The following is a 26,638-nucleotide window of genomic DNA, read 5'->3' as shown; positions in this document are numbered from 1 at the left end:
TTCAACTGTACTCCCTTTTTATGGTGCATGTGCCTGTGGCTATGTTTGAGCAGTGCTTTGCCTTCCCGATGTTACAGCAGTGCCACCACACACATTTCTGTGTATCAAGAACTGCAGGCAATTCTCCCATCTCATTATATTAGTTTTGTATTGTAAGATTTTACTATTTTGCCAGCTCTGTTTTTTAATAGTCCGAGACCTAATTTCAACAGCAGAGGTGAACCTTTCGTGTTGTTAGTTCTTTGAAATTTAGTGACCTGCTTTCTGGGGCAAAGGAAAAAAATTTTGTGGTCAGTTAGTGGAGCTGCTTCAGGCTGCATAAGTAATACTTGGTTGATCATGGACGCCTATTATATGGCCTGTATGGTATTGGTTGGATGTACACTTGTGTGCAAAAGCCAGGCCGCTGCCTGTCAGAGAAAGCTCTATTTTCTCAAGAACTTATAAACCTGGTCTGGCTATTTGTGTTTAGTGCAATAGTTAGAAACGGGACAACTTAATAAACTAAGAATGAAAATTGTGGTGCGAGTTTCTGCCCGCTCACAGTTAAAGGAATGGAAAAAGGGGAGCCATTTCTCATTTTGCATGTGAGTGTACGTGCTCAGTACTCACAAAGGATGTTGAGTCGAGCATGAACTTAGATCTGGCAGGGGAGGCCTCTCACTAATGAAGGGCAATTTTGAAGCACTGTGCATGGGTCCTTTAATTTATAATCAAACTTTAAATATTTCATATCCTTGCTGGTTTTAGCAGCACCCTTCTGCGCAGTTTTATTTTTTTTTTTGCCACTGCTGATTCTACGTAGAATGGGTCTATGATCACCATCTTGAGCGATCTCATTTGCTCCTGGCATGACATTATTCAAAATATTCCTAACATAACAGTGCACAAATATTTTATTTATTAGTATGTTTATGCATATTAATTGGTTTGCTGAAAAAAGAAAAAGATTTTTCAGAGCAATAAAGCACTTTCAGGTGAGGATTGTACTGCAGCTTGTGTGTGTACATGCATGAATTTGTTCATGTGCTTCTGTGTGTGCTGAAAGAAATGTCTGGTTTTGTGGTGCTGCAGAAAAAGGCATTTATTCAGAACACCTGTGCTCTGTAGGAGTTCTGCTGGGTGACAAAGAGATGAAGAGTTAGGAAGACAGCAGCGAAGGCCAAGTATAATGTAATGATGGACGCCCGTGAGGCGCAGAGGGTATTATCTCACATTCTCATTCTTCAGGAAAGGTTAGCTGCAGGGATGTCATCATCTGCCATGAGGTTGATGAGATGCTGTACTTTTTATCGCCGCCTTGAGGATCCTGATAAGCCAGCGCTCATTCCCCTGTGCAATCATTATGCACAGAAAGTGCAACATGGTGAGTGCAGGCTGGATAAGATGCGACAGGCTGCACATAATCTTCATGTTGAGGCTCCGTCACTTTCGTAAGAAAAAGGATGTATCGGAATTAAGTGGTAGTTGTAAGAGATAAAACAGACGCATTCAAACTGACTGGAAGTAGAGAGCACTGGTCTTGCTGGATAATGCAGTTCTTGCATCCACAACCATGTGGAGCATGAGTGGAGGGGAAAGGCTGTGGCTTGAGAGGAGGGTAATTTTTAACCACGGGCATTTTCTTAATATTGTGAACTGTGATAAGATTCCTGTGAGAACACTTTGTGTAAGTGATACTAGTATTATCCATGTCTGAATCATTCCCTTAAGTATGACAAATTGCTTCAGTGACAATTTAATGAATCAAATTGTGTAAAAGGTCTGCCATATAAAAGATCTTGGGCCAGTAGGCAAAAGCGTCAACTGCATTCCTTTGTGACTTGCTTTTGACTCGTGTTGCTCACCATGTTGGCTTGTTAGGCTGAGATCTCTGCTTTATGTGATGATGGCGTGACACCGGTTTTATTTTATTTTTTTTGCCCACAGAGTGTACCTGGAATACCACACATGGGCACAGGTGTGCTGGGGAGCTTTGATAGGCTCTGTGCTTGCCTGCCTCTGGTTCTGCATAACCCAGTTCATACTCACACCGCTCTACCCTCGGATTGTTTCCTGGTGAGCACCTTGCATATGTTTGTGCCGTTGGTCCATTGGTTGAAAGTGTGTGTTAATGTGTATTATTGTACTTATTTTGTGTAAGGTGTAACCTATTTCTGGTTTTCCTTTCTTTTTTTCTTCCTTGCTGTATAACTGGTGTATCAGGACAGTTTTGTCTTTTCAGAAAGCTTTTTGTTTTTGAAACATGTGCCTTTTTGCTCATTTGTATACATCTTGAAGATGATGTGGTATATGCAGCCACATGGTTTGGCCTGATTTGTTGTCAAAACATGGGCACGCTCACTGTTCCACTGCAGAGGGCACAGCGCCCTATTTCTCAGCATTATATTATTACTTGCCAGCGATCACTTGATTTAACGTGCCTGTCAGTGGGCTTCACCTCACTTGCACTTTGCACGTATCTGTTGCATTTGGAAAACAATGTACTTTGTACACTTGTACTATTTCAGAAAAGATACTCTTTTCATTACTTATGAACCTATCATGAAATCGTTGATGACAGTAGTAATTTAACATCATTGTGGAATTGTAGTTATGACTTTGAAGGGAATAGTTTGAGCAGAGCAATGGAATGGTGCAAGCAGTAATTTGCATACAAAGTGAGATGCCTTATTGTAGTGACTGTCAAATGTATCTTCTCACAACTTAACAGCAGTAGCATGCTTACTGTAGTTTATAGGCATTTGACCAAAGGAACGAAGACGCTAAAAAAGCACTAAACCTGTTTGTGCATGAGGCCAAGGTTTTTATATGAAAGGTGACTAGTCAGGGCAAATGTATTGACTTCCTGTTATTTCGCTGCTAAGATGTTGATCCTGTCCTTTTATTGCTACCTTATTGTATTTGAATATGATTTGGACCAGATGCACTAAAGCAGCTACTGTGAAGCATCTGCTCATGCTGTGGCTGAAAAAAATGCCAGTGACTTTTTTTTTTGCTATGGCTTGGTGAACTATCGAATTGCTGTGATTATCAGATGCATAAACTGTGTTATCTTGACATGCTAGGTACCTCAGTGAATTGCTCATGCTGAGAGACACCACTCTGATTCCTAATGTGATGTGGTTCGAATACACCTCCTACAGAGCAGAGTCAAGGTATGTTCTTTTTTATTCTGCCTCAAGTGTAGTGTTGCTGTGTGTTGCTACTATAGTGAGAAGTGAGTGAGGATACAGCATTACTGTTTCAAAAAAAATATGGGGGGACGGTAGGGGAATCGTAAGTGATAAAACGGTATGAACAGTACTATTCTGAGATAGGTAGGGTCAATATTGAAGCATTTTCATAAGATCTAACTTGAAGAAATGATGCATTGCGTAAGCATGATACCGCTTGCTGTGGCCGTGACATCTCATTACTGTGAACCTCACATTGATTAATTTTCTAGATTAATAATCTGTCCCAACCAAATGCCCATTGTTTTAGTGTAAAAATACTATTTCGGTAGTGCAAGTTTCAAGACACTGAATATTTCAGAACAGTGAGTGTAATGTTTCCTTTTTCTTAGTGGCACCTGAATACTAGGAATTTGTAACACGAAATATTGGGAATATCTGTTAATTGCAGAAGACTGATATAAACAGGCCGAGCAAGGCAGAAAGCTGGGCTAGTTGGTGTGTCATCATTAATCAAAAGACTAGCGCATAAAACAGGGACACAGACAGAGAAGACGACAGGACAAGCGCTAATGTCGCGCTTGTCCTGTCGTCTTCTCTGTCTGTGTCCCTGTTTTATGCGCTAGTCTTTTGGTTAATGATAAACAGTCCACCAGTATCTTGCTAAAACTTCTGTGATGACTTCGATTACAAATGTGTGCTTGCCTTACCACAACTATCACCATCACCTATGTTTTAAGTTGCCTAAGATGGTCTCCCCACCCCTGTTTCATCCAGTATGGCGACAACAGTGTTTGCCAAGATTAATACATTTTTTGCCCTCCTCTCAATGGTGCATGCCAAGCATGCAGCTGTGAGACGACTTTCTTGTAAATACATGTTTAGTGTAGGAGATAACTGCGTAGAGGCCCTCTTCAATGACCAAGCACTTGTCAATTTACTGTTGAAATGAGTGGTTCTCTTGTTAGTTGATATCTTGGTGGGAAATCTTACCGTGTCTCCCAAGGTAATCTTGTACCGAATTTGCCTTGAATAAACCAGAGAAAGAAAGAATGAAAGAAAAGAAAGAAATAAAAAAAGAAAGAAAGAAATTTTTGCCCCAAAACCATTCTAACTCATTTGCAGCTTAGTGTGTTGTGAATATTTTGGAAAAGAAAACATTTTTCCTTTCATCTATTTTATTTAGTCCTCTTAAGTTACTCTTGCTCTCTGTGAAATCTGGGCTGCCTTTGTTGATGTGATGGGTGACCATTAGTTGTATAAAATACAAATAGAATTTACCCTGGCTTAGTCCAAAGTTTTTTCGACAGTGAATAAGAACTTATTCCTCTTTAGGTGAAAGTAAAATTTTCATTTTTCTTTTATTGCAATAGAAATTGTATGGACATTCCAGGTACATCCTTCGTCATTGTTGTAATATTCCATATAAAGTCCAGGTGCAATAACACCATGGTCTCGCGCTGTATGCTGTAGGTGTGAGTGAAAGCATGGGAGGGTGAGCCAAGGATAGTGGCTTGATCTTGCGCCCACAAGGGAGGAAGGTGGGGAGGAAGCATGCCATCTTCCACCGCGGACGCAGGGCACTGAGGGTGCGGGAGTCCTACTTCAGTGGCGGCTGTGTATGGCACAGTTGAAAGTGGATCTGTGATGAGTAGAGTCAGCCACGTGGGTCCTATCTTGAAAGCGATCTGCTAATGAGCCCAGAGTATAGGTACGCTGAGGGCTCATCGCATCGTGTGCGCTGTGTTCTCGCCGCTTAGTTAGCGTTGAAGCGAGAGGCAGCACAAAGGCCAATTCTCTCGCTGCTGCAGCCACTCTTCGCTGCTTCTGCCACTCACGCTAGCGTTTTGACAGCGACTGTCCGCGCTCACTGAGCGAGATGAGTTTTATGTTTGCCTGTGCGCGCGTGACACCATGCTTGTTAATTTAGGTAGTAAGAGAGTTCCAATCGGTCGGCCGAAGTGAACGGACGTGTCGTCGGCGCGCTCCGCAACCACCGAGACTACGCGTCCTTCACTGACCGCCCTTGACCGCCCTTGCCCGGGCCGCTTTCGCCGGGAGTCGTATGGGAAGCGGCTTTCTCGCCGTTTCCCACCGACCGCTTTTTCTTCCCGGGACTTTGTTGCCGCTCCCCGCGCCTCTACAGCTCTGAAGCAGTTCCAACGCGGCTGCCCCTGCCGGGGCCATAGCTGCCTTGGCGTGTTTTCTACACCATGAACCAAGAGCGCCAAGCGACCAGCTCGTCCGAGGCCCATGTTCTAAACGGGCGTGCAAAGGGCCTTCGACCAATTCACTGCTCTGTTTCGATGGAGCATTTATCTACCGCAACATCATTTTTCAATGAGCAGAAGACGCAATCGGCGACGGAGAACGCCGACGCGCGTTCCTCGACAACAATGAAGACACCCGAGGTGGATACCGCGGGAGTGGCCGCCGATCCCATCGTCGCCGATTTTCCCTCCCAACAACGAGAGGTAGACACTCCGACCGGGGAAAGGATGAAGGAAGATGCTGCCCCGAACATTTAGGACGACAAAACTGACGACGACACAGGTGGCTGTTGGAAGACAGTCATACATAAGCGACGCAACCGTCAAACGCGCGCTAAGACGCAACCCTCCGAGAACATCTTCGGCATTCCGGACGCCTCCCAGCCTACCGTACGCAAGCACATTCGGAATCAGAACCTGCCTCAACTTCCTTTGCACGATGAAAAGATAATTCTGCGGCCACACGGAGGACTTTGTCTCGATAAGTGGACGCGCCCAGAACTCGCCAGTGCTCTATGGAGTGCTGCCGGCTTGACCACCGAGGATCGTCAGGACATCATATTCCGACTGCGACCTCAGCAGAATTTGGCAATCATCAGCACACCCCAGTCACACGTAGCCGATGCATTGTACAAGGTGAGGGAGCTGAACCTTGGTCAGCGGGTCTATCCCATCACAACATATTTTGCGGCCCCAGACAACTCATGCAAGGGAATTGTACCTGGCCTTTTGCCCAGTACATCGTCTTCCAAGCTAGTGGATGAGCTTGTGGCTCCTGGAACTCAAATACTTCAAGCACGAATGATGGGTCAAACCAACGTTGCGTTGGTAACATTTGAAGGACTTAAAGTGCCTCACTACGTGTGTTTCTATGGTGCCGAACTCCGCTGCTACCCCCATCGACCCTGCCAACTGGTTTGCAAGATATGTCACAAGCTCGGCCATTGGGCTGATTACTGTCCTACGCCACACGTGGTCATTTGCGCGACGTGCGGGACTGACAACCCCACCCCGTCACATCCGTGCACCCCACACTGCAGATCCTGTGACGGCACCCACCCTACAGCGGATCCAAACTGCCCGTGGCGTGCTAGGCAGACACTGAACAAAGCTTGGGTGCGCAAAGCTCTCGAGAAAGAGCAGCGTGAAGTCCAACCCTCCAGCGACCCGACCACTACCACAGATATGGCGGAGACCCGAACGTCGCGCGCCCCAACGAAGGAGACCAGAAAAGTCCGGTCGGAGACCCGTTCGAGCTCCCGTCGCAAGTTCCGGACCCGCTCCAAGTCTTGGTCCCGATCCCGCGAGGCATCGGTGCGCCTCCCAGAGAAGCGCCCTCCTTCCCCATCTTCCCGACAACCCTACAAGAAGGCCCTGCAGACCAACGCCCCAGCCAAGTTGACCCTGGTCCCTTCAGGGGTGCAGCGGACCCCGGAGAAGAAAACTGCAATGGAGGCGCCTCGGGAGGTAGGTCGGGCGAAGGGTACCCCACAGCTCGCTCCGCCGCGTAAATCTCTCCCTACCACTTCCCCTATTACCGATTCGTTATCAAATCCCGATCCTCTAATAGAAATAGCCCGCCTACGTCGCGACATGGAGGTGCGCTGTGAGCGCCTGCAAAAACAAATGGACGCGCTGGTGGCAGACATGAGCACTAGTATGCAGGCGGCTCTGGACAGGATAGAACGCCAAATGGAGGCCCTTCAAATAGGGATTACGGAGCAAGTAAAATCATGTATAGAGTGCACTTTCGCATGCATGCAAGTTCCTGAGCTTAGCGGTAACAACGAAAGCGCGCTTTCCGACCAAGGCTCTCGGCCGCAACCTTCAAATGTGGGCACCCGGCGCCCGCATCTCTATGCACGACCGCCTGCTTCCTCTCGCGATGATGATGGCGCCGCGTAACGCGGAGCAACTAGTGGTGTGGCAGTGGAATTGTAGGGGATTCCGCCGAAAACGAGGTTCCCTACAGCAGTATGTCGCCACATCCACGAACCCTCCCGATGTCATCCTCTTACAGGAAGTCAATTGCACCCCTTCTTTATCCGGCTACAGCACGTTCTCGGGTGTCTCTCCTCTTTTGGGAGCCTTAGTTTCGAAACATGTTACATGTCGCATGCATACCACTAACATTGACATTCCTCACCAAATATTGGAAATAATTACGCAAGGTAAACGCAGCAAGAGTCTGTTTATACTCAATGCATACAGTTTCCCCCGTTCGCGAACGCACTGTTTTCAGCACCTACTAACAGAATTTGATAGGTTTGGACGGGTTTGTGTGGTGGCCGGCGACTTTAACGCTCCGCATACTGCATGGAGTTACGTTAAATCGCAGGCTAAAGGGACCCGCTTATGGAATGCCATCTGTAACATGAGATACACACTCCTTACTGACCCAGAGCACCCCACTAGGATGGGCAACAGCGTATCTCGTGACACCTGCCCTGACCTTACCTTCGTGCGCAATACTGGCCCAGTCGTTGCGCACGGGCCTTTAGAGGAGCGCCTTGGTAGTGACCACTACATTGTGGCAACCACCTTGTTATTACGGGGTGCGCGCAGGCCCGAGCGAACTGTGCGTATAACGGATTGGGCGAAATTCAGGGAACGTCACCAGGACCCACCTGAGCGCCAAGGGTACGAACGCTGGCTTGACTCTCTCGCACAAGATCTAGAGGCCACCACGAGCACACTGCGCACCACAACCGAGACACCAGACATAGACCCGCATTTACTTCATCTTTGGAACGCCCGCAGAGGGTTGACACGACGATGGAAACGACAACGCCTCAACTGCAAACTTAGGAAACGTATAGATCAAATTACACGGGAATCTCAGGAGTATGTAGAGATCCTTACGAGGAATAACTGGCGAGGATTTTGCGATCGCCTCTCAGGCACATTGAGCACAGCAAAAACGTGGTCGATTCTTCGCTCACTCACAGATCCCACCACAACAAAGGGAAAAACATTTCAGCAGCTGCACATCCTAATGCACGAGTACAGGGATGATGTCTCGACACTCCTCAGAGAGCTAGAGAAGCATTTCATACCCACAGGCCCGCCGCCGCAGTACCCTGACTATCCTTATGTAGGCGAGGCGAACGAATTGCTAGATGCGGACATCACGTCTGACGAGGTGGTCCTACAAGACCTACGCCGCAACACGGCACCGGGAGCCGACCACATCTGATTCGCCACCCTTCGTAACCTCAGTGACGCGGATATTAACCACCTCACCCATATCTTCAATGATTGCTGGCGCAAGGGCATGCTTCCCCAAGCATGGCGACACGCCGACATCACACTGATCCCCAAATCGGGCAAGCCTGTTAACTTACGACCCATCTCCCTAACATCCTGCATTGGTAAGCTCATGGAGATGTACTCTTGCGGCGTCTGCAGCCCTTCCTCGAAGAAAAATCATTCTTTTCTAACTCTCAATTCGAATATCGGGCTCATCTGTCTACCAAAGATGTGCTTTTACAATTGCGGGAGGAAGTCATAGGACCTCCGTCGTCCGCCCAAACGAGAGCACTCATAGCCTTAGACCTAAAAGGGGCATTCGATAATGTTGAACATGACCTCATCCTTCGCAATGTGGAATTCGTATGTACAAATATATCCGCGCATTTCTTCGAGATCGCACAGCCACCGTAGGAATGGGACCGCATCCATCCGGTACGATTCGCCTTGTAGGACGTGGGACACCCCAGGGCTCAGTTCTTTCCCCTACTTTATTCAATATCGCGCTCGCAGGGCTCCCCCGACTACTCGACCAGATCCCTGATGTCGCCCACGCTATTTATGCGGACGACATTACTATCTGGTCGACACGCGTTTCCGACGGAGCCATCCAGGACCGACTGCAGCAAGCAGTCGATACAGTTTCCGAGTATGCGAGAAAATGCGGCTTAAGATGTGCTCCGGAAAAGTCGGAGCTCATGATCATTTGCCCCCGGAGCCGTTCCTCTACTCCCCCTATCACTGTACATGTGGATGGCACACCGATACCACAGGTTAATCGTGCTCATATCCTCGGCCTACACATCCAAGCGGATGGCAGGTCAAACTACACTGTTTCCCTTCTATCCAGACAGATTGAGCAAATTCTGGCCATGATCCAGAGGGTCTTTAACAGGCGCTCGGGCCTTCGAGAAGAGGACCTGCTGCGCTTGGTGGAGGCATGCATGATCAGCCGACTTACATACCATCTCCCATTTCAGTGGTTGACCCAAGCGCAACAACTTCGCATAGACGCAATGATTTGCAAAGCGACGAAGCTGGCCCATGGCCTCCCGAACTATACTTCCACACACCGTCTCCTTCACTTAGGGACACATAACACACTAGGTGAGCTGCTAGAGGCACATTGGGTCAGCCATCGCCAGCGCCTCCTACTCACTCCTACTGGCCTCCATCTTCTCACACAGCTAGGATACTCTGTCCCACTCCTTGAGTCTGAAACCCGTCCAACGATCTTGTCATCAGCGATACGCCAAGCACTAAGTATTCATCCATTGCCACGTAATATGCACCCCGAGCATGACAAAGGGCGGCGCAAAGCCCGTGTACGATAGATACATTGGCCGCATGCTTGCAAACATCCCGGAAACACACACTTTATACACGGACACATCACGCACTCAAGAGGGCTATACCTCGGTAGTTTTGGATGGCACCGAATCCCTGAGAGACTCTGCTGCAATGCGCGGAACAAATGCCGCTTACGGAGAAATTCTCGGTGTTGCTCTTGCAATTCGATACGCCATCCGTATTCCTGAGGAAGTGTACATATTGACGGACTCACAACAGGCATGCCAGGCGTTCCTATCAGGACATGGCATCCCGAGAGCGGCGCACCAAATTCTCAAACAGATCCCGCAAAATACACTAACCACACCTCTCCGCATCCACTTACTCTGGACCCCTGGTCATACCTCGCTGCCAGGTAACGAACGCGCACATGCGGTTGCCCGAGAAATTTCCCTCCGGGCGACTCAGCGTGGTGAGGCGACTAGTTCAGAGTGGGGGGATCCCTTGCTCCGTTATAAAGACATACTCCGTCATTATACACACATTCGTCGCACCCACGCCGCACCACCGCCGCCCTTCTCGCGGGAGGAAGCAGTGGCATTACATCAGCTACAAACCGCAGCTTTTCCTAATGTTGCCTCTCTCAATAAATTCTACCCACACTGTTATGCAGATCGTTGCCCTGGCTGTGGCAGCTCGCCCACAATCTTCCACGTCACGATTGAGTGCACTGCAAACCTCTTTCTTCCCTTGCCAACTCTCCTTTACCCCCTATGCAACAAAGAGCTGTGGGACGATGCCCTCCGCGACGGACCTCCCGAGGTCCTCCGAGCAGTGATACAACGGGCTCGAAACATCGCCGGAATCATCTTAGGGACCCTGGACTGCGGGTTCCTCCCACACTGCTCTCGCCATTCAAATATTATTAATAAAGATGTTTTTACTCTCTAGTAAGTTAATGTTATTGAATTTTATACAGCTGACGAAACTACTATCCTTACTTTGTATAGCTGTCTACTAATTTGCAATTGCAATCGATGCTTCGCTCTTCAGGCAAAACAGCACCTTTTTGCCAGTAAAAGTAAATTTTTTGCTGCTCGTTAAATTTTTATATCTTTGAATATTTATTACTTGTCTGCTTATTTTGCTTAGATAGCAATAATTGTATTGTCTACACGGTAAATTTCTCAAAAGGGTAACTTTTAAAACCTAATTCGGGATATTTAAGCCCAAGTACAAAAACTTGCAAGAAAAGAAAGTAGACCTTCGATGGATAAAAAGTTTAAAACCTTCTAACAGATTGCATATTCATTGATTTCTCCAAGGCATTCGATAGCGTAGCTTAAGTGCAGAAGCTAAAGTGCTATTTTTTCACATAGGTCCTCTTACTTTTTCTTGGATTAGAAACTTTCTGTGTTTTCGTAAGCAGTTTCCTGTCATTAATAACATTTCTTCCCCTCTCACCGAAGTTATGTTTAGTGTTCCCAAGGAAAGTGATAGTAGCCCTTTGTTGTTCTTAATTTTTATAAACGACTTTCCTTCTGAAATTGCATTGTTTATTTGCATTTTTGCTGATGATTGCATTATCCAGGGGTTGCCAACCTTTCTAGCCTCGGTGCACGGAGCAAGAATTATTTTGGGAGGGGAATCTGCAACAGGTGCGCGCGGGCGGCATGATAGCGTCACGGTTTGGCAAGGAGGAAATGCAGTTTTCGTCGCCACACGACAGATAACACGTCAGGCAGGTTCCCATGGTTTACATGCTCTTCTATGGGCGTGATGCACAATAATTGTGATATGTAGTGCCATATTTTGTAAATTTTCCCAGATTTCAATCAATAATGTTAAGTAACAAATGCGATGGACATTTTAGCAGCAGTGATCGCTTAGTACTGCTCAAATTACATGCCATGCAGCCCCTGAAACGAGACACCACATAGTATCCCCGAGCAGATGACGTTTGCTGGCCCCATGAATTCCCTCGCTCGCATGTGTGCGTGCATGCATGCATAGGTGACCTGGGGAGACAAAGCTCGGATTAGGGTGCGATGTGCTTTGACGAGCAAGCTGTCTTAGTTTTCTTCGTTTGTACGCTTTTTGTCTCTTGTTCTCACGGGTGTCTGCATTGCACCAGCAGCACTGGTTTGCACGCACGCTTTTCCTGTTGCTGCAAAGGTGGGCGCTTTTCATCTGTGCCATTTGAGGACGGGGCGAAAATTTACCATGAACTGCAGCAGTGGCTGCGCATCCTGTAAGCAAAAGGTAAATACCTTCAATGTTCCTAGTGGCTGGCTACCATTGCAAGTGCGGGTTCGGGCAACCCCAAGGAAAGGTAGAGAGCTCGTGACTGTTTGTGAGAAGCACTTCTCGGAGAGTGACATTGGATGGAGGAAGGTGGTATTTTGGCGAACTAGTGGGTTCAACTTCAAGACAAGTCGAAATGGCCTGTTTTGTTGCCAGACACTGTGCCATCAATATTTCTGGATTGTCCCTCCTGATTGTCTTCCATTCACAAAACAAAGCCAACTGAATGCGACATGAAGGAGGCTTCGGTGTGTCAACATACAAAGATGCACGCTGCTTGCGACAGTGAGCAAGATGAGATGGGCTGTCTTGTTGACTCTCACACTTGCCACAAGTCTACGGACTATTGTTTGTACCATTGCTTCGAAATTTGGGGAAGTTTGCGCTAGTATCAGAAATGAGCGCATCCATTTACATGTTGAAGTAGCTAGTGGCAAATGGTTCTGGAGATGAATGCTCCTCACTCCTCCTTCTGTTTTCCACACGCAAACTTGAACGACAGAGGGTACGTTGGCGCCATGCCCTCCGCTGCAACTTTAATGGGATGCCGTAGTGAACGATGTTTTGCCTCCTGAAAAATTCTCGCTCTGTGCCTTGGGGAACCCCACCTGCCTTCCCAGAGAGCTGTGAACCCCCCTTATTTCTTTTTCCCACCGATGTACTTATCCTTGGCCTCACGATGATTGTTGCAATGAATCAATCGAATGACTTAAAAATGAGAACACAGTAAGTGCACAAATTATTTAATCATTTATACAGGGTAATAATCCACCCAAGTGGGGATGGGGTTGGATTAATTTTGGCTGCTCTCAGAACCCTAAAATGCTGTTTGCGGGACCCCTGGGTTTCGCGGAACTTGCATACATACAAAAATATATATATATATATAACCAAATGACTTTTACTTGAAAGCAATCAATCTTTGAGTATTTTCTTGGAGGTAGTCCTGCCCGAACCACTTCATCTTACAAGTACTTAGTAACGGGGCGTTCAGTCCACACCCAACCTTTCTTGGTCTACTCATACTGACAAGATGCTGATGCATCCCATATGCTAGGTTACCTAAAGTGCAACCCTTACGATGCTTGCTTTTCCATGCTCAAACTTGCCTACAAACATTGGTACATACTAAACTCAAATATGCATCAGTCATCTAGTCACCTGAACAAGTGTGTCTTTTCCGCTGTTTAGAATCAATCCAAAACTATGCTGCATGCTTCATTGTCAATGATTACAGGAGACATTCCAGTGGGACGAGCATCAAGCAGTCACTCTCACCTCCTTTGGAGTCTCATAGAAACATTTTGCTTCTTTGTCTTTTGCACAAAATTATCTACAGCAAACATCTCTCTTCATTGCCACTCCTTAGACTACATAGCATTTCCTGCCGTTTTCACCATAATCTGTTTTCAGCTTCTCTACGGTCACACTAATGCGTTTAACACATCTGCATTGCCACATGCCATAGTGTTAGAATACTAATCTTCCTGGATATATAGCGAACATTCAAGATGCTGCAATCTTTAGGAAACTGCTGGATACGCTGATTCTCTAGCATTAGATACATATTTTTGGCTAGACATTGCTGTTAATGTAGATTCAGCAGCTGCGTCATGCTTAAAATTGTATAATGTTACATTACCTGTGTAGATTACCTATTTCCTTACAAACCAAAAGCTTCTTGCTTTCTTTCTTTCTGCTATATGTAGTTTTGACTGCTGCTTGTAAAAACAATAGTGTAACCCCCCGCACCTAATGTTCCGGGATCAGATCCTGTGAAGCACCTGTACAAATGAATAGACTACGCTTGCGTGCAGGGAGCATTTGGTTTTGGAGTGCCTCCCGTGCAAGCTTCAATTCCGTATTGATCAATTTCCCTTGATTTTAGTTAGTAGATATGTTTTCAGAGCCAAAATCAAGAGATAACAATAACTATAAAGATTTGCTTTATGCTGCAGACGCACCTTCAAGCTTTTCAGTGCCTAAAATAAGCAAGCGTACTGTTCACAAGTGACTTGATTAGGAAGATTGCTTCATTAGAAGTGTCAACACATTTTAGAAGTAAAATGTCTGCTAAAATCTCATCTATTTGGGAAGAAGTTGAGTCACAAACAAGGCTACCGTGTGGGGGCCAAAGTGTTGGAGTTTTTAATAACCTTGAATCCTAGTAGGCATCTGTACTGTATCATGTGCCTTCCAGACCAGGCAAGATTTCATCATACAGGTTACTTCGTTTTAAAGGTCACGCACCGCACAGCTCACTGTAGAAACGGGACAGAATCAATCCGTTGTTATACAGGTCATTTTGATGTAAAGGCATTCGTTGTAGAGGCGCTCAACTGTAGTCTGCTTCATCAACCTCTAACCATTGAACTCTAACTCATTGTGAATGTCCTCATATGGGGTCTAAAACATATAACCTTGGACTGCATCTGTCCTGTTTTGCCATCAATTGGTTGAACTTAAATTTTACTTCACAGGACTTTCACATGCTCATTATTTTTGCTCTTGTGGATCATTCAACATTATTGAGTATGGTTGTTCACTTGCTTGGCCCTTGAAACATGGTTTTTTGTGGCTTACAGTAATTGATTGCTTTTGGATTTATTTCAACAAAAAAACTGCCTATTATCACCTGTCACATAAGATCTATAGTTATAGTAACAATAAGCTGAAACTGACAGGTGATGAAGTCAAGGAAAGCATAGGGTAAATTAATTGTTTTTAATTGCACACCTCTGCATGTGTACAATGTTCTCCTAATTGAACTATGGCAGTTGCTGTCCCCCATCCATTTTCTTGGGTACCTTTGTGTAAACCTAGCCCTTGTAGTGTTAGCCACTGCCTCTTATTGCCACAATGGTAATCGTGGTTCCTGTCAACTGCAGGCATCACATAGCATGTAAACTTAGGAGCAGGAAACTACTTTTGAGATGAAGATTGTAGCAGTTATTCCCTACATCTACCGGGTAGGTATCTCATAACTTGAAGAAACAAGCTGCATGAGGTTCAGGTTGTTTTTTCAGCACTGAGTAAACTGGGCAGCTTATGTAAAGAAACACAGATCCGACCAAGAATGTAAAGGCTTAAAAAATCGAGAGCAAAACGTGGGTCATCTATCGTATACCATTGTTACATCGGGCAAACAAGACGTGTCCTGTTTGTGTCCAATGAGTGGTTTGGAGAGCATAGCAATAAGGCTAATAAAACTCCACTACACCTCATGGTTTTCCTGCTCGACATTGTCAGAGGTGTGAGTGCGAACCTCTTTTCGATAAAACAGCTATCGTAGGCAGAAACAAATGTAAAGTTAATCACCTATTAATTAAAGCCACGGAAATTCACAATTTTAGTGACACATATATCGGTAAAACTTCTCTAACCTTGACTGACATTTTTAATTTCCTGTGCATGCCATGACTGTTTGACATTTCAGAGTTCTTCTGGGTGCTCTGTTTTTTCTTTTCTTGGCTTTTTCCTTCTTTCTTTAATTGTGAAGCAATTCACGTGATCTGTGACGTCATCCACTGAAGGCAGTTTTGTTCTGCTCAGAATTAAAGATCATTGTTACTAGGTCCTGTATGTCCAATGTGCCTTCTTTTGTCTTTTTGTTTTCCTGCGCTCAACCACCTTTAGTCAAGGCTTACCGACAAGCCGACATATCCACCCTTGTCCACTGGTTTAGGTTGCTTCTCATTATCACTTTTTCAATTTATTGGTGCTACCAGTGAGAGTTCGCTTGTGACAGTGCTTTTGATTGAAGGCTGAAAAAATGCATTTGTGCTCTTTGTACCGTATTTACTCGATTCTAAGCACCCCCTTTTTTTCATGATCGCGAGGCCCAAGGTGAGGGGGGGTGCTTAGATTTGAAAAATCTAGAATGACCCCCCCCCTCCCTCTTTTCGCTGCGACATCACGACGAGATGGATGCGAGAAATAACATTTTATTTTGCAAACATTCAAAAGAAAAATCGGTGCAGACAGTAAACCCACCGCTTGTGTAGGATGCTCAGTCACTATCACTGCCACTCGAGTTCATCGCACTGCTTGAACCGCTGCTCTCGGTATCCCACCAGCAGGTCGTCTTCCGTTCCGTCGAAGTTGTTTGTGATCGAACAACTCTTAGATGATTTGACCACAACGTCCCCTTGGACCCTCTTCCACGTGTCCGAATCCCACTTTGCGATCGTTGATGGGAACGCTTTCTGCAGCTTTCCCGTCGGCGTCTTCTTCCGGTCAGGGTTTTGCACCCACTCTTCGTACTCCTGTCAGAGATTGGCTTTGAAGGGCTTGTTGACTGAAACGTTGAGGGGTTGCAGCACTGGCGTCATACCACCCGAAATCACAAACACGTCGCTATTGAAGTTCCAAAGCTTTGTCTTTACCTCCGGGGTCAGATGGCCGCGAAACGTGTCCAACAGAAGCACCAACCGCGTGCCTGCAGGTCTGCTGAGCAATGATTCCAGAGTGAGCAAGCGCGTTTGGCGGCCTTGGCTACGTGCTCTTCCTAACAAATAGGAGGGTGCTTAGATTCGCATGCAAACTTTTTTCATAACTTTTTTGCTAAAATAGAGGGGGGGGGGAGTGCTTAGAATTGCGAAAATACAGTAATTAAGGAACTTTGAAACGGTTTGGATGATTATTTATGGAAGTCGTTAATGGGCGAGATAGCTTTGTGAATATAAAGGGCCAAATTTAAGCACTGTGCATGAGCTTCTGTAATTTATAATCAGATTGTACAGATTTACCCCTCTGCACATTTTCTCCTGCTGCTTCGTAGCATTCTGTAAAGTGGCCCACGTAGAATGGCCACATGCTGTCACTTGTGTGAGTGACTGTAAATGTAGACAATTCTCAACTGCAGCTATGGTTCACTTATAACTGAGCATCACCAATGGTAAAACTCGTCCATTGACATTGCAATTCACATTTGCATTGTGTCTGGAATGATTGTGTGTGCTCAGAGAGAATGTCTGACACTACCCTGCCACTTTGTAATATATAATAGGCTTACATATGTTTTGAGCAGTTTGCGCTATAGTACATCACTGTGCATTGTGATTCAGATGCATGCAGGAGCAAGAGATAGCATGGTAGCCGGCGGTGCTGCCTGTTACTACTGTTATGAAGGTTTCATAAATTGGGGAGCTTGGAGAATAAATGGAGCACATGTACTTTTGTTTTTGTTACATGAAATTTCCAAAGGCCTGACTTCACTCTCAATTCTATATGTAAATAGAACTAGTGTTGTGTGCATCATGCTTACAACTGCTACCTTTTTATTTTGTAATGATCACAACTATTCTAGATTATTAAATGTGTACAACTATATTCACATCAAAATGTAGCAACCAATATTGCCAAGAGTGCCTTAGTTCATGTCTGTGCCTTAGTATTCATTGCACTAATTCACTAGAGCTAATCATTGCAGAAAGCGAACAAATATACATACCATAAATCATTGCTTGAGCCTTCAGCCTCGGTCTATACTGAGCCCAATCCAATTTTAAATGTCATTTTAACCTGTCCAGCTCTCTTATGTACAAAATAATCTTTTTCAAGTTACTTTGAGTAGCTTGCAGTTTGTAGTTTTGATGTTTCGAGTGATTTGAACTACTTTTATTACAGTGCATCTTTAGTGTATAGGTTTGCTAGTGAGATATAAAATGGGCTTTTACAGGCGAAGCTGTTAGCCTCTGGTTGGTAGGGATTTTTTGTGCCTGCATAAGCTGCTCCAGTGGGAAAGGGGCAACAGCAGCATAGGAATCAGTGAGTGACGTCACCAAACTTCATATGTAAAAGGAGACCTGTCTAGCAACTCATTCAGTTCATTGCAAGACCGCTATGGGTAGACCACGCAAAGTTAAGACTTTTGAAAAGCGTGAACATGATGAGTGCCGAAGAGTGCAAAATCGTAATGCTCAACAATGGTGTCGTGCTAAGACTAGGCAGAACAATAAAACATTTCATATCCCTATGGATGGCATGCGAGTGGTTTCTACCAGCTTTGCTGGCCATCCACTTTCGCAGGGTCAGGATAGCGGGTCAATTTTTTGCATTAAAGGGGCTTCCAGAACATAATGGGCACTGACTTTGAAAGTGCCTGTCACTAGTATATGACTATGAGCAAAATGAGAACAAGGTGAAAGCAGGGGCCAATGTTTCGATGCATTGGCTTCTGCTTTCAGCTGGTTCTAGGTTTACTCATCGTCTTGAATTTCTTTCCATCTCCCACATACTCTGCGTTTTCTCTAGTATATAACTAGTGTCGCAGAACTGTGAACTGCCACATGGCCCAGGGTACAGTTCATGCCATCTGCTAGTCATTATCACAAGCAGATGAAGGATTCAAGAATACATGTGGCAACCTTACTGCTTTTATCTTGTTTTATGCTTGCTTTGGTGTTGTCTTTATTTGCTGTCACTACTTGTGCAGCATCATATTGCAGCTGCAGTGATTCCTCTGGACAACTGTGAGTGGTGGCCACTCTCGTGGCAGGATGCCAAGCAAGATATGAAATCTGGAATATCACAGTAGGGTGCACATGCTTGCCCCGTTAATTTGTCTGCAATGATGGTTGACAGACAGCCAGTGGCTTGGCCTTGTGCACTGCTGATCACATCTCATTTGATGCTAATGATGTCTACATTTAAGTTTCCCTGCAATTTTTTATTGGGTAACATTGCCTCGGAACAGTGGACTAAATTAAGTTAGTGTGTGAGTGTACCTTTATAAGCAGTAATGTGCTGATCGATCTCCAGAGTTGACCCATTTTATGGTTACAAGGAGTGCTTGCACGAGCCTCAGTGTGAGGCGGGTGCTGGCATCATACGGAAAACTATCACCAATCATTTTCTGAAGTTGATCTGCACCAAAGCTGCTGTAATAATTCTTGGAGAGTGTTGTGCTTTTTCTGCATGTTCTGAAAGGAGGAATCTCTTGTAGTGCGTTTGCCATTAACCCCTGTCCACCACTTCTGGCCAATGATTGCGACTCTCCTTTGTCGATATGGTGCCACTTGATGCTGATTGTGGTGCTGCCTTTTTTACAGGACAAGGCAACGGAAGCTTGTGTCCATGAAGTCTCAGTGACATTGGGACACTCGCCTGCGCAGGCATTCCTACACATGTCATCGGAATGAAGGGATGACAACACGACTAAGTCTTTTTCTGGGGGGACTAGGGCGGATGCGAAAAGTGCAATGAAGACGTCTGTCAACAGAGGCGAGCAGATCACTCCATGTTTCAGGTGTTATGCTTATGAAGGAATGGGTGGCAGTTACATGTCTACTTCGTATCAAATGTGCCAGTGTGTGCGCGAAGAATGCAGGCATGATAGACATTGCGACATTGTCTGCATCTGCTCCCTCAACTTTTGCATATATCATTCTGCCCTGTCATTAACCTTATGTATCTTCAGAACCATTGGTCCAACGATGATCTCCGCATATTTTGAGACTGGTTGTGGCAAAGGAATAAAGCCAAGCCTTTTCATCCATCACCTTTGTGTGTGTGCATCACTTTGATTGTTTTGTCTTCACAACCACCTTCCTATACCCTCAAAGTCTCAGGGGATGCTTCCTTTACTGATATGCTTGAAAGCTTGGCTCAAAGTATTGGTCTAATAGAAAACTGGACTAACAGTATGCATCATTTTCTGTTTCAAATTGGCCTGAATGTTTGTTGTAAAAAAAATTTGGGAAAGTGAGGGGCTTATTTTAAGTGAACTAACCATTGAGAAAGTGAAGTCTGAACACCCTAGGAAATCATGGGGAATTTGTGTTAATTGCAAGCAAACTTGAATTTCATGTTTGTTCTTGTTCAAGAGAATGAAAAAACGATAAAGAACACATCTGGTGCATGGCGCAGAAGGCCTGTTGAACATCTTGCTGCGCTGCCTAGTGTTGATTCGAGATAGCGACGTTCGAGGAGCATTTTGCACATGTCTGTGCTGTGTATGTTTTAAGTGCCACTTTACTTTTCTAACCTACAATGTTTACAATGGCTTAAGGACATCTGTAGCATTCAGAGAAATGTTGCTTAACCCTTAAAGTGCCACGTGGAGAATTTAAATGTGGCACAATGTTACCACTGATGCACAGTTCTAATTTTACAGCAACAGCCTTTTGTCGCGTCATATTTAGTGCTTGTGGCTGACAGTGCCATAACAGGCAGCAAAAGATGGGTGCACAAAGAATAAATGACAACAGAAGGAAGATGACTGTGAAGCCATTATTTTGCATGAAATATGAACAATGCCTCTTTGGGCCATTGAAAGAGCTGCTGTTAAAAAAATTCTCCACTACCCCATATCAAGAAAACTTGAGTTACTATGATCGTCAAGTTCAAATGCAGGAATGCTACACTTGAAATGGCTCTGTCTGCAGCCACCAGCGGGAATAGATCTCGGCAGGCTTTCTTATTGCTGGAGGCAAGGAATGCTGCTGTTCAACACCTATGCAGCAGAGTGCTTGTCTAGTTTACTGTGAAAGTGCAGTTGAATTAATGGAAATTGAAAGTTAATAGCTACGTCATTTATTCTTAATCTGCAAGAAAAAAAGTGGGGGGGGGCACACAGTAACATAAGATGGCGTTTTCTAATATTTTTTTCTTCTAAATTTTAACTGGCACTTGAGGGTTAACATGTGTGCATAATGCAAGAGTTTCGTAACAACATGCGAAGCTGGACAAGCACATCTTCTTTATTGAAATTTTAAACTACCCCGGCTGTGGCAGGCAAATACTGCCTTTTAACCTGCTGCCTTTGTTGTTGAGCTTTTTATCTCCATTTAGTACATCTGAGTCGCTCATTCTCAAACAATTCTGAATATCTACTTGACTGAAGGAACTATGATGCACTTCCGCACAAACTTCAGGATTGTAGAAAGTTGGTTATGAATTTTTGATGTTCGTAAAAGTTGCAGAGTACACAACTGAGAGAGGACTACGCAGACAAGCAAAATGTATATTAGGCATTGACTGTGTACTGTTTGAAATGAGTGTGTTACTGAACATTGTTTTGTATTCAGTGTACAGCATTTCAACACCACCTTGAGTGATGTCCTAGTTGTCTAATATTTCCTGGACCATTTTCGTAATTTGTTGCACCTCTAACAGTCTGCTTTTGTACTCTAGTGTTTCAGAATGAGATTATGCAGACTGTTCCAATTTGGTTATTGCTCATCATGATGAACATGGCACTGAACATTTTTTGCTCATTTGAAAAACATGCATCATTCCAATGCTTTCTGTCGCTGAGAAACTCCCAATTTTTTATTGCTTTCTCATGGCAGTTAACAACCCATTATACCATGTTAGGTTTTGGCAAAAAGTCCATTGATCTTGATCTTAAAGATACATTAAAATATTTCCTGGTAAAAATTTTTATCCTCCCAAACTTAATCAGCACAGACATACCATTGTACCAGTAGTACTCAAAATGGAAAGTGCAAAGATGATTAGGCATGGATAGTAAAACTGTGAACAAAAAGAGCATCTTGTCTGAACATGTTTATCATACAAGCTTAAACGTTTGCCATTGAAAGTAAGCACATTCTTTTTCCAGTTTAAAATGGATGTGATAGCATTTGGATGGTTAGACTAGACAATGTCGGGGCATAAATTTTCAAGGGTGGAATATTTTTGAACACCATTCAGTCACACAGGCCATAGCAGTTTTGATGGATCTTTACTGTCTGTCACTATGCTAGTTCATAATAATGTATAGCATAACCTAACCGTAGGAGGGGGGGGTGGGTTGCAGCTGCGTATGTGGAGGCTTGTAAGCACAATTATGATTACACGTTTTCAGGTTACAGAAAGAAAGCCTAAGATGCCCCCGTCTGTTTGTAAACTACTACAAGCACATGTTCAAGCTACTGTTTCTCAACAGTAATAATATGAGCCTACCCAGAGATTATATGGGCTGTAAGAACTATGCAGTAGCTAGCATCATTGACTCCATCATTCTGGTAACCTCCATGCCGTCCAATGACCAGCTCTCTTGCGTTAATTCAATGCTAATGTCCAGGGGTCAATAAATGAACTAATCATGCTTCCATCAATGACAGAAACTTTTGTTAAGTATGCTTGTACTTATTCAGTGCTAATGTCTGGGGGTCAATAAATGATAATGACAGAAACCTTAGGCATGCTTGTATATCTTACAAGCTGTAATGCATACTGTAACAGATACAAGCATGTAGCCCTGTATACAAATAGGTGTGCATATATGTAAACTGTATGCCTGTGCTTATTGTAAATATTTCATGTGATTAAAGTTGCTTTCAGCATTATTGATGCATTTGTCTGGATATAATTCCCTTTTCTTCTTTTGAGAACTTGACGGAAGGCAAAGCTTCAATAAGTACCAAGTTGTCAAAAAAATAGTGAGGAAAATGGAAAAAATTTCTACAAAAGTAAAATTAATTATTCTACAGTGCTGTTGTCCAATGTCCAATATCTTAGAGCTGCATGAATGACAGCTCTTAAGCTCCTTTTCAACATGACCCATGCCTCACTTGTATACAAAAACCAAAAGTCATGCAAAGTGCATGGCTCACAGAACAGTAATAATACATTAAGGATAATAAAAAATTCCTTGGAAATTAAAAAATAGAAATTACACATAAAGGTAAAAAGAAAAGAAAAGTTCCTAATAACCTCAATGCCTACAGCACAAAAATTTCAGGGCACAATATACTTCATACAGCTGTCAAGCATAATGTGTGCCAGTTTGCAGTTTTTAAATGTTGCAAACTTATGTACCTGAACTTGCAAGTTGTGCTGTGAACAGCCTTGCATGGACTATGCTGCAGTTTTTAATGTTTCAGTTAGTATTGTGCCTAGATATTTTTTTTCTCTTCGTGTAAAAATTTGTGAACAAGCATACCAAGAACTACAAAAAAAGTAAATGGGTAAAACTGCATTTTCTGTAAGTCGCTAAAGTGTTGCAGTTTAATGTAGACTGTAGTAGTATGTTGTTTTCGTAGAGTTTACTTTTTTACTCTGAAACTGCTCTTTCATACATGCACATAGTAGGGACATACACATAGAAGATGATGATGAAAACTCAAGGTACACTTTTAATGATGCATTTGGAAAACGAATTGTACATTCACTGTTGTGACTTAAAGAACAATATTGAAAATGGCTGCGAACCCACATCAGCACGGCAGTAAACAGTTACATTAGGGCTTGCTATTCAGTTCATCCTATAAGCACCTACTAAAGACATGCAAGTGCCAGCAACAATGGGGCTATACACACACACTCACACAAAAGCAAAAACGTTCCCTTTCTTCAAAATAAACATGCAAAAGACATGCACTGGATGACATCAACAATAAACTTCACTGGCATTTCATTCTTGGGCATGTTGGTTTTATATCACATACACATACTGGCGAGCAGTACATATATATATATATATATATATATATATATATTTATATATAGTAGTTACTATTTTTAAAAGTGTTCTGCTGCTTGTGAATGTTAGCCATATAAGTGTTTTTCTTTATCACAACTACCACTTCCAGAACGCCTGAAAAAAAAAAAAAAAAAAAAAAGAAAGGGCGGAAGGTTAATGCGTGTGAAAGAATAAAGCTATGATTTAGGGATATACTTCACTGAAACATTGAAGTGCCCCTATAAATTTTAAGTTCTTGCAATATATTTACATCGCATTGTGCATGACATATGTCAAAAGAAAAGAATATTTTCATGTTGGCGTTTATAAAATGTACAAAGCTTGCAAGAACACGTGCAAGCACAAGCAAGATGAAAGAAAAGAGGATGTTAATGCACCATGCATGGTATTCACAAGCATCATATACCATGTACGTAGTTCATTCGTGATTACTGTACAGCACTGAAGACAATTATTCAGCAGAGAGCTGCAAAGCATATTACTGAGCCCCCTGTATGCTTCAGCAGCAATGCACATGGCAAGCTGTACAGTTTGTCAGGCACCATTGAGGCTTTGTGAAAATGACTGCAATGCTGTAAATCATCACGTAAGCTTGCATTCTCCCAGAAACAAGATTTTACACTATGGGGTGCTGTTGTATACAATGCAAAATAAGAGCACCAGCTTATGACATTGACTTCCTCCCATTTTTTACACCAGGTTGAACACCAGTCATATTTTACAATAAAGTGTGAATGAACGTGCGTCAGCTTTTTAGACAACAGGGCTCACTTCTTTTTCCTGGTTTAATACCAAATAGCTACTAAACAATGGTTTCATGAACCCCTCACACACAACCTTGGCAAATTAATTTCTTAGACACAAACTTAGTGATTAGCTACAGTTTGCTGTGCACTGTTGCAGATCCTGTGACAACTTTGAAACAAGCCTTTGCACACCAAGTTTAAGACTGCAGCTTGCATCACAAGAGAAAGGGGGGGGGGGGGTGTAGGAAGACATTTCGTGCCCATAAGATTGAGGCTGAGCTGATACAGTGGATTCAGATTTGAGCAGTGCTAGCGCAATATGAAAGGTAGAGCTTAAAATAATGTTAAAAAAAAAAAACGTAAGCACATTCCAGTGAATCTCTCTTCATATTAGGCCAACTGCACCACTAGTTTTTTCATGGTCTGAATTTGCAAGATTGCATCAGTCTTCCTGAACCTGCATGCTTTGAAATGTCAGTGCTCACTGCAACTTCTAGTGAACCCTGCACAATTCCAGCACGTAAAGGAATGAAAGTGCAAGAGCGACACTAATGAACAAAGCACACATTGTATTTATCAATTAAAGGCAGGTTATGGTACAATTAAAGGCATGAAGAGGATAATGGCCACAATATGGCAAGAGCACATATTGATGTGTAAACAAGAGATGCCAATTTTATGAATTTTACCTACATAAATGCTGTGGTACAGTTGAACCCACTTATTACATGCTTAAAATGAAGACACCATGAATGTCAGTCTGTATGCAAGCAATGGCAACATTTCTCAGACAGAACAAACGTGTAGGCTAATGACTGAAGAAAGAATGCATGTGCCCAGTCTGATTACATGCCTTATTTTGTGTATCACATTATACTGTGATGCCTAATTCACTAATCAATTCTCCCAATTTTGTTCACCTACAAGCCAGTGTGTTAGTCCATAACACACTGGGACAGCTCCTTGCAGTACCTCTGCTGATGTCTATCGGCATAAATTCAAATGCGAACAATTCTGAAACTACTCAATGCATTGCTCTGTTTCCAGGTTCAGCTGCATTTATAACAGTGGCTTAGTTAAGGCTCCAAAATGGACACTTGGGACTACTACATGCTTAGACACTGGCTACTAGCGATTGCACATCAGACTTCCATGTAATTATGTGTACCAAGCATCCGTTGCTGTTTGCATTGGAATTTATGCTGACAGTACCCATTTCTTTGCTTTCCCTCTCCTGTCATTGCCGATGTGCACCTGATCAGGCCCAGTAATGCACACTGAATACCTGCAATATGTACCAATAGTTGTGTGCAGCCATGTTGCATATATTTAGGTCCTGTTGTGTGTACTGAGGCAGAAGAGATGATAAAAGTTTATGTACTACTGGAGTGTAAGAAAATGTGAGCAGGCTGCAACAGGCCCCCTTTAACATAAATTGTACAGCCATGCATATAGATGCTTCGCTGTTAACAGTTGGTGCAGATGGTGCTGCCAGTTGTATCATGCGAGCCTGCATACATCTGTGGCCTTCTGTGGAGCCAAAATTCATGACAAGCATTTCGGCTTGCCAAGGGCTTGCCAAGTACAGCATGTAGCACTGGCTGACAGCTGCAGTATGGCATGTTTACTGGTATGGCAGTTGTAAAGACATTGATGGCTTGTCATGTGTAAAAGTCACTGTCCTTTACTGCGTCAAGGTAGCCCGTGCATGAGCCAATTTTTTTATGCACAGCATTGCACAAGTGCAAATGAATAAGCTCATCCAACAATGCTGGATAACAAACACCCAGAGAAAGAACTTTGATCGTGACATATACATTGTAACACATAAAATGTTATCGCCTACAGCAGAATTTGGCAAGTGGCTCAAGGACCATTCTTGCATTGCTTTTTGCAACTTGTTCATGCACTCCTATACAGTTATGCACATAAATGCAATATTACATCAACTATAGAAAAGGAAATGCCTTTGCCACAGGTGAATGCCACAGGTGAAAACAACATTTAAAGAGTGGAGAGATTGTAATCTTTGCGGCACTCATCAACAGCATCAATTAGGTGGGCTAACTCACTTCCCAGTATTGACTACATATACTTGCAAGTTTCGAGGAGTTTTACATACTTGAGAATCAATCGGTGAAACTGCCTGCGAGCAGTCATTGCAGACTGTGA

General features: G+C 43.8%; 1 protein-coding gene across 1 annotated transcript in view; it reads left to right on the top strand.

Moving 5' to 3' along the window:
- The window catches only part of LOC142575848 (dolichyldiphosphatase 1-like), a gene marked incomplete at its 5' end in the record, with an annotated part of 28,054 nt that extends 8,264 nt beyond the window's left edge, over nt 1-19,790 (top strand). The window contains 3 exons of the mRNA XM_075685594.1: nt 1,930-2,058; nt 3,069-3,158; nt 19,342-19,790. Of these exons, the coding sequence (XP_075541709.1) occupies nt 1,930-2,058; nt 3,069-3,158; nt 19,342-19,381 (259 nt within the window). The remainder of the gene's footprint in view (nt 1-1,929; nt 2,059-3,068; nt 3,159-19,341) is intronic.
- Between the last annotated feature and the right edge of the window lie 6,848 nt (nt 19,791-26,638).

The sequence above is a fragment of the Dermacentor variabilis genome, chromosome 1 (genome assembly GCF_050947875.1).
Source record: "Dermacentor variabilis isolate Ectoservices chromosome 1, ASM5094787v1, whole genome shotgun sequence".
NCBI classification, from domain to species: domain Eukaryota; kingdom Metazoa; phylum Arthropoda; class Arachnida; order Ixodida; family Ixodidae; genus Dermacentor; species Dermacentor variabilis.
Note: the sequence above shows the minus strand (reverse complement) of the source record. Positions and strands in the feature narration are given on the sequence as shown.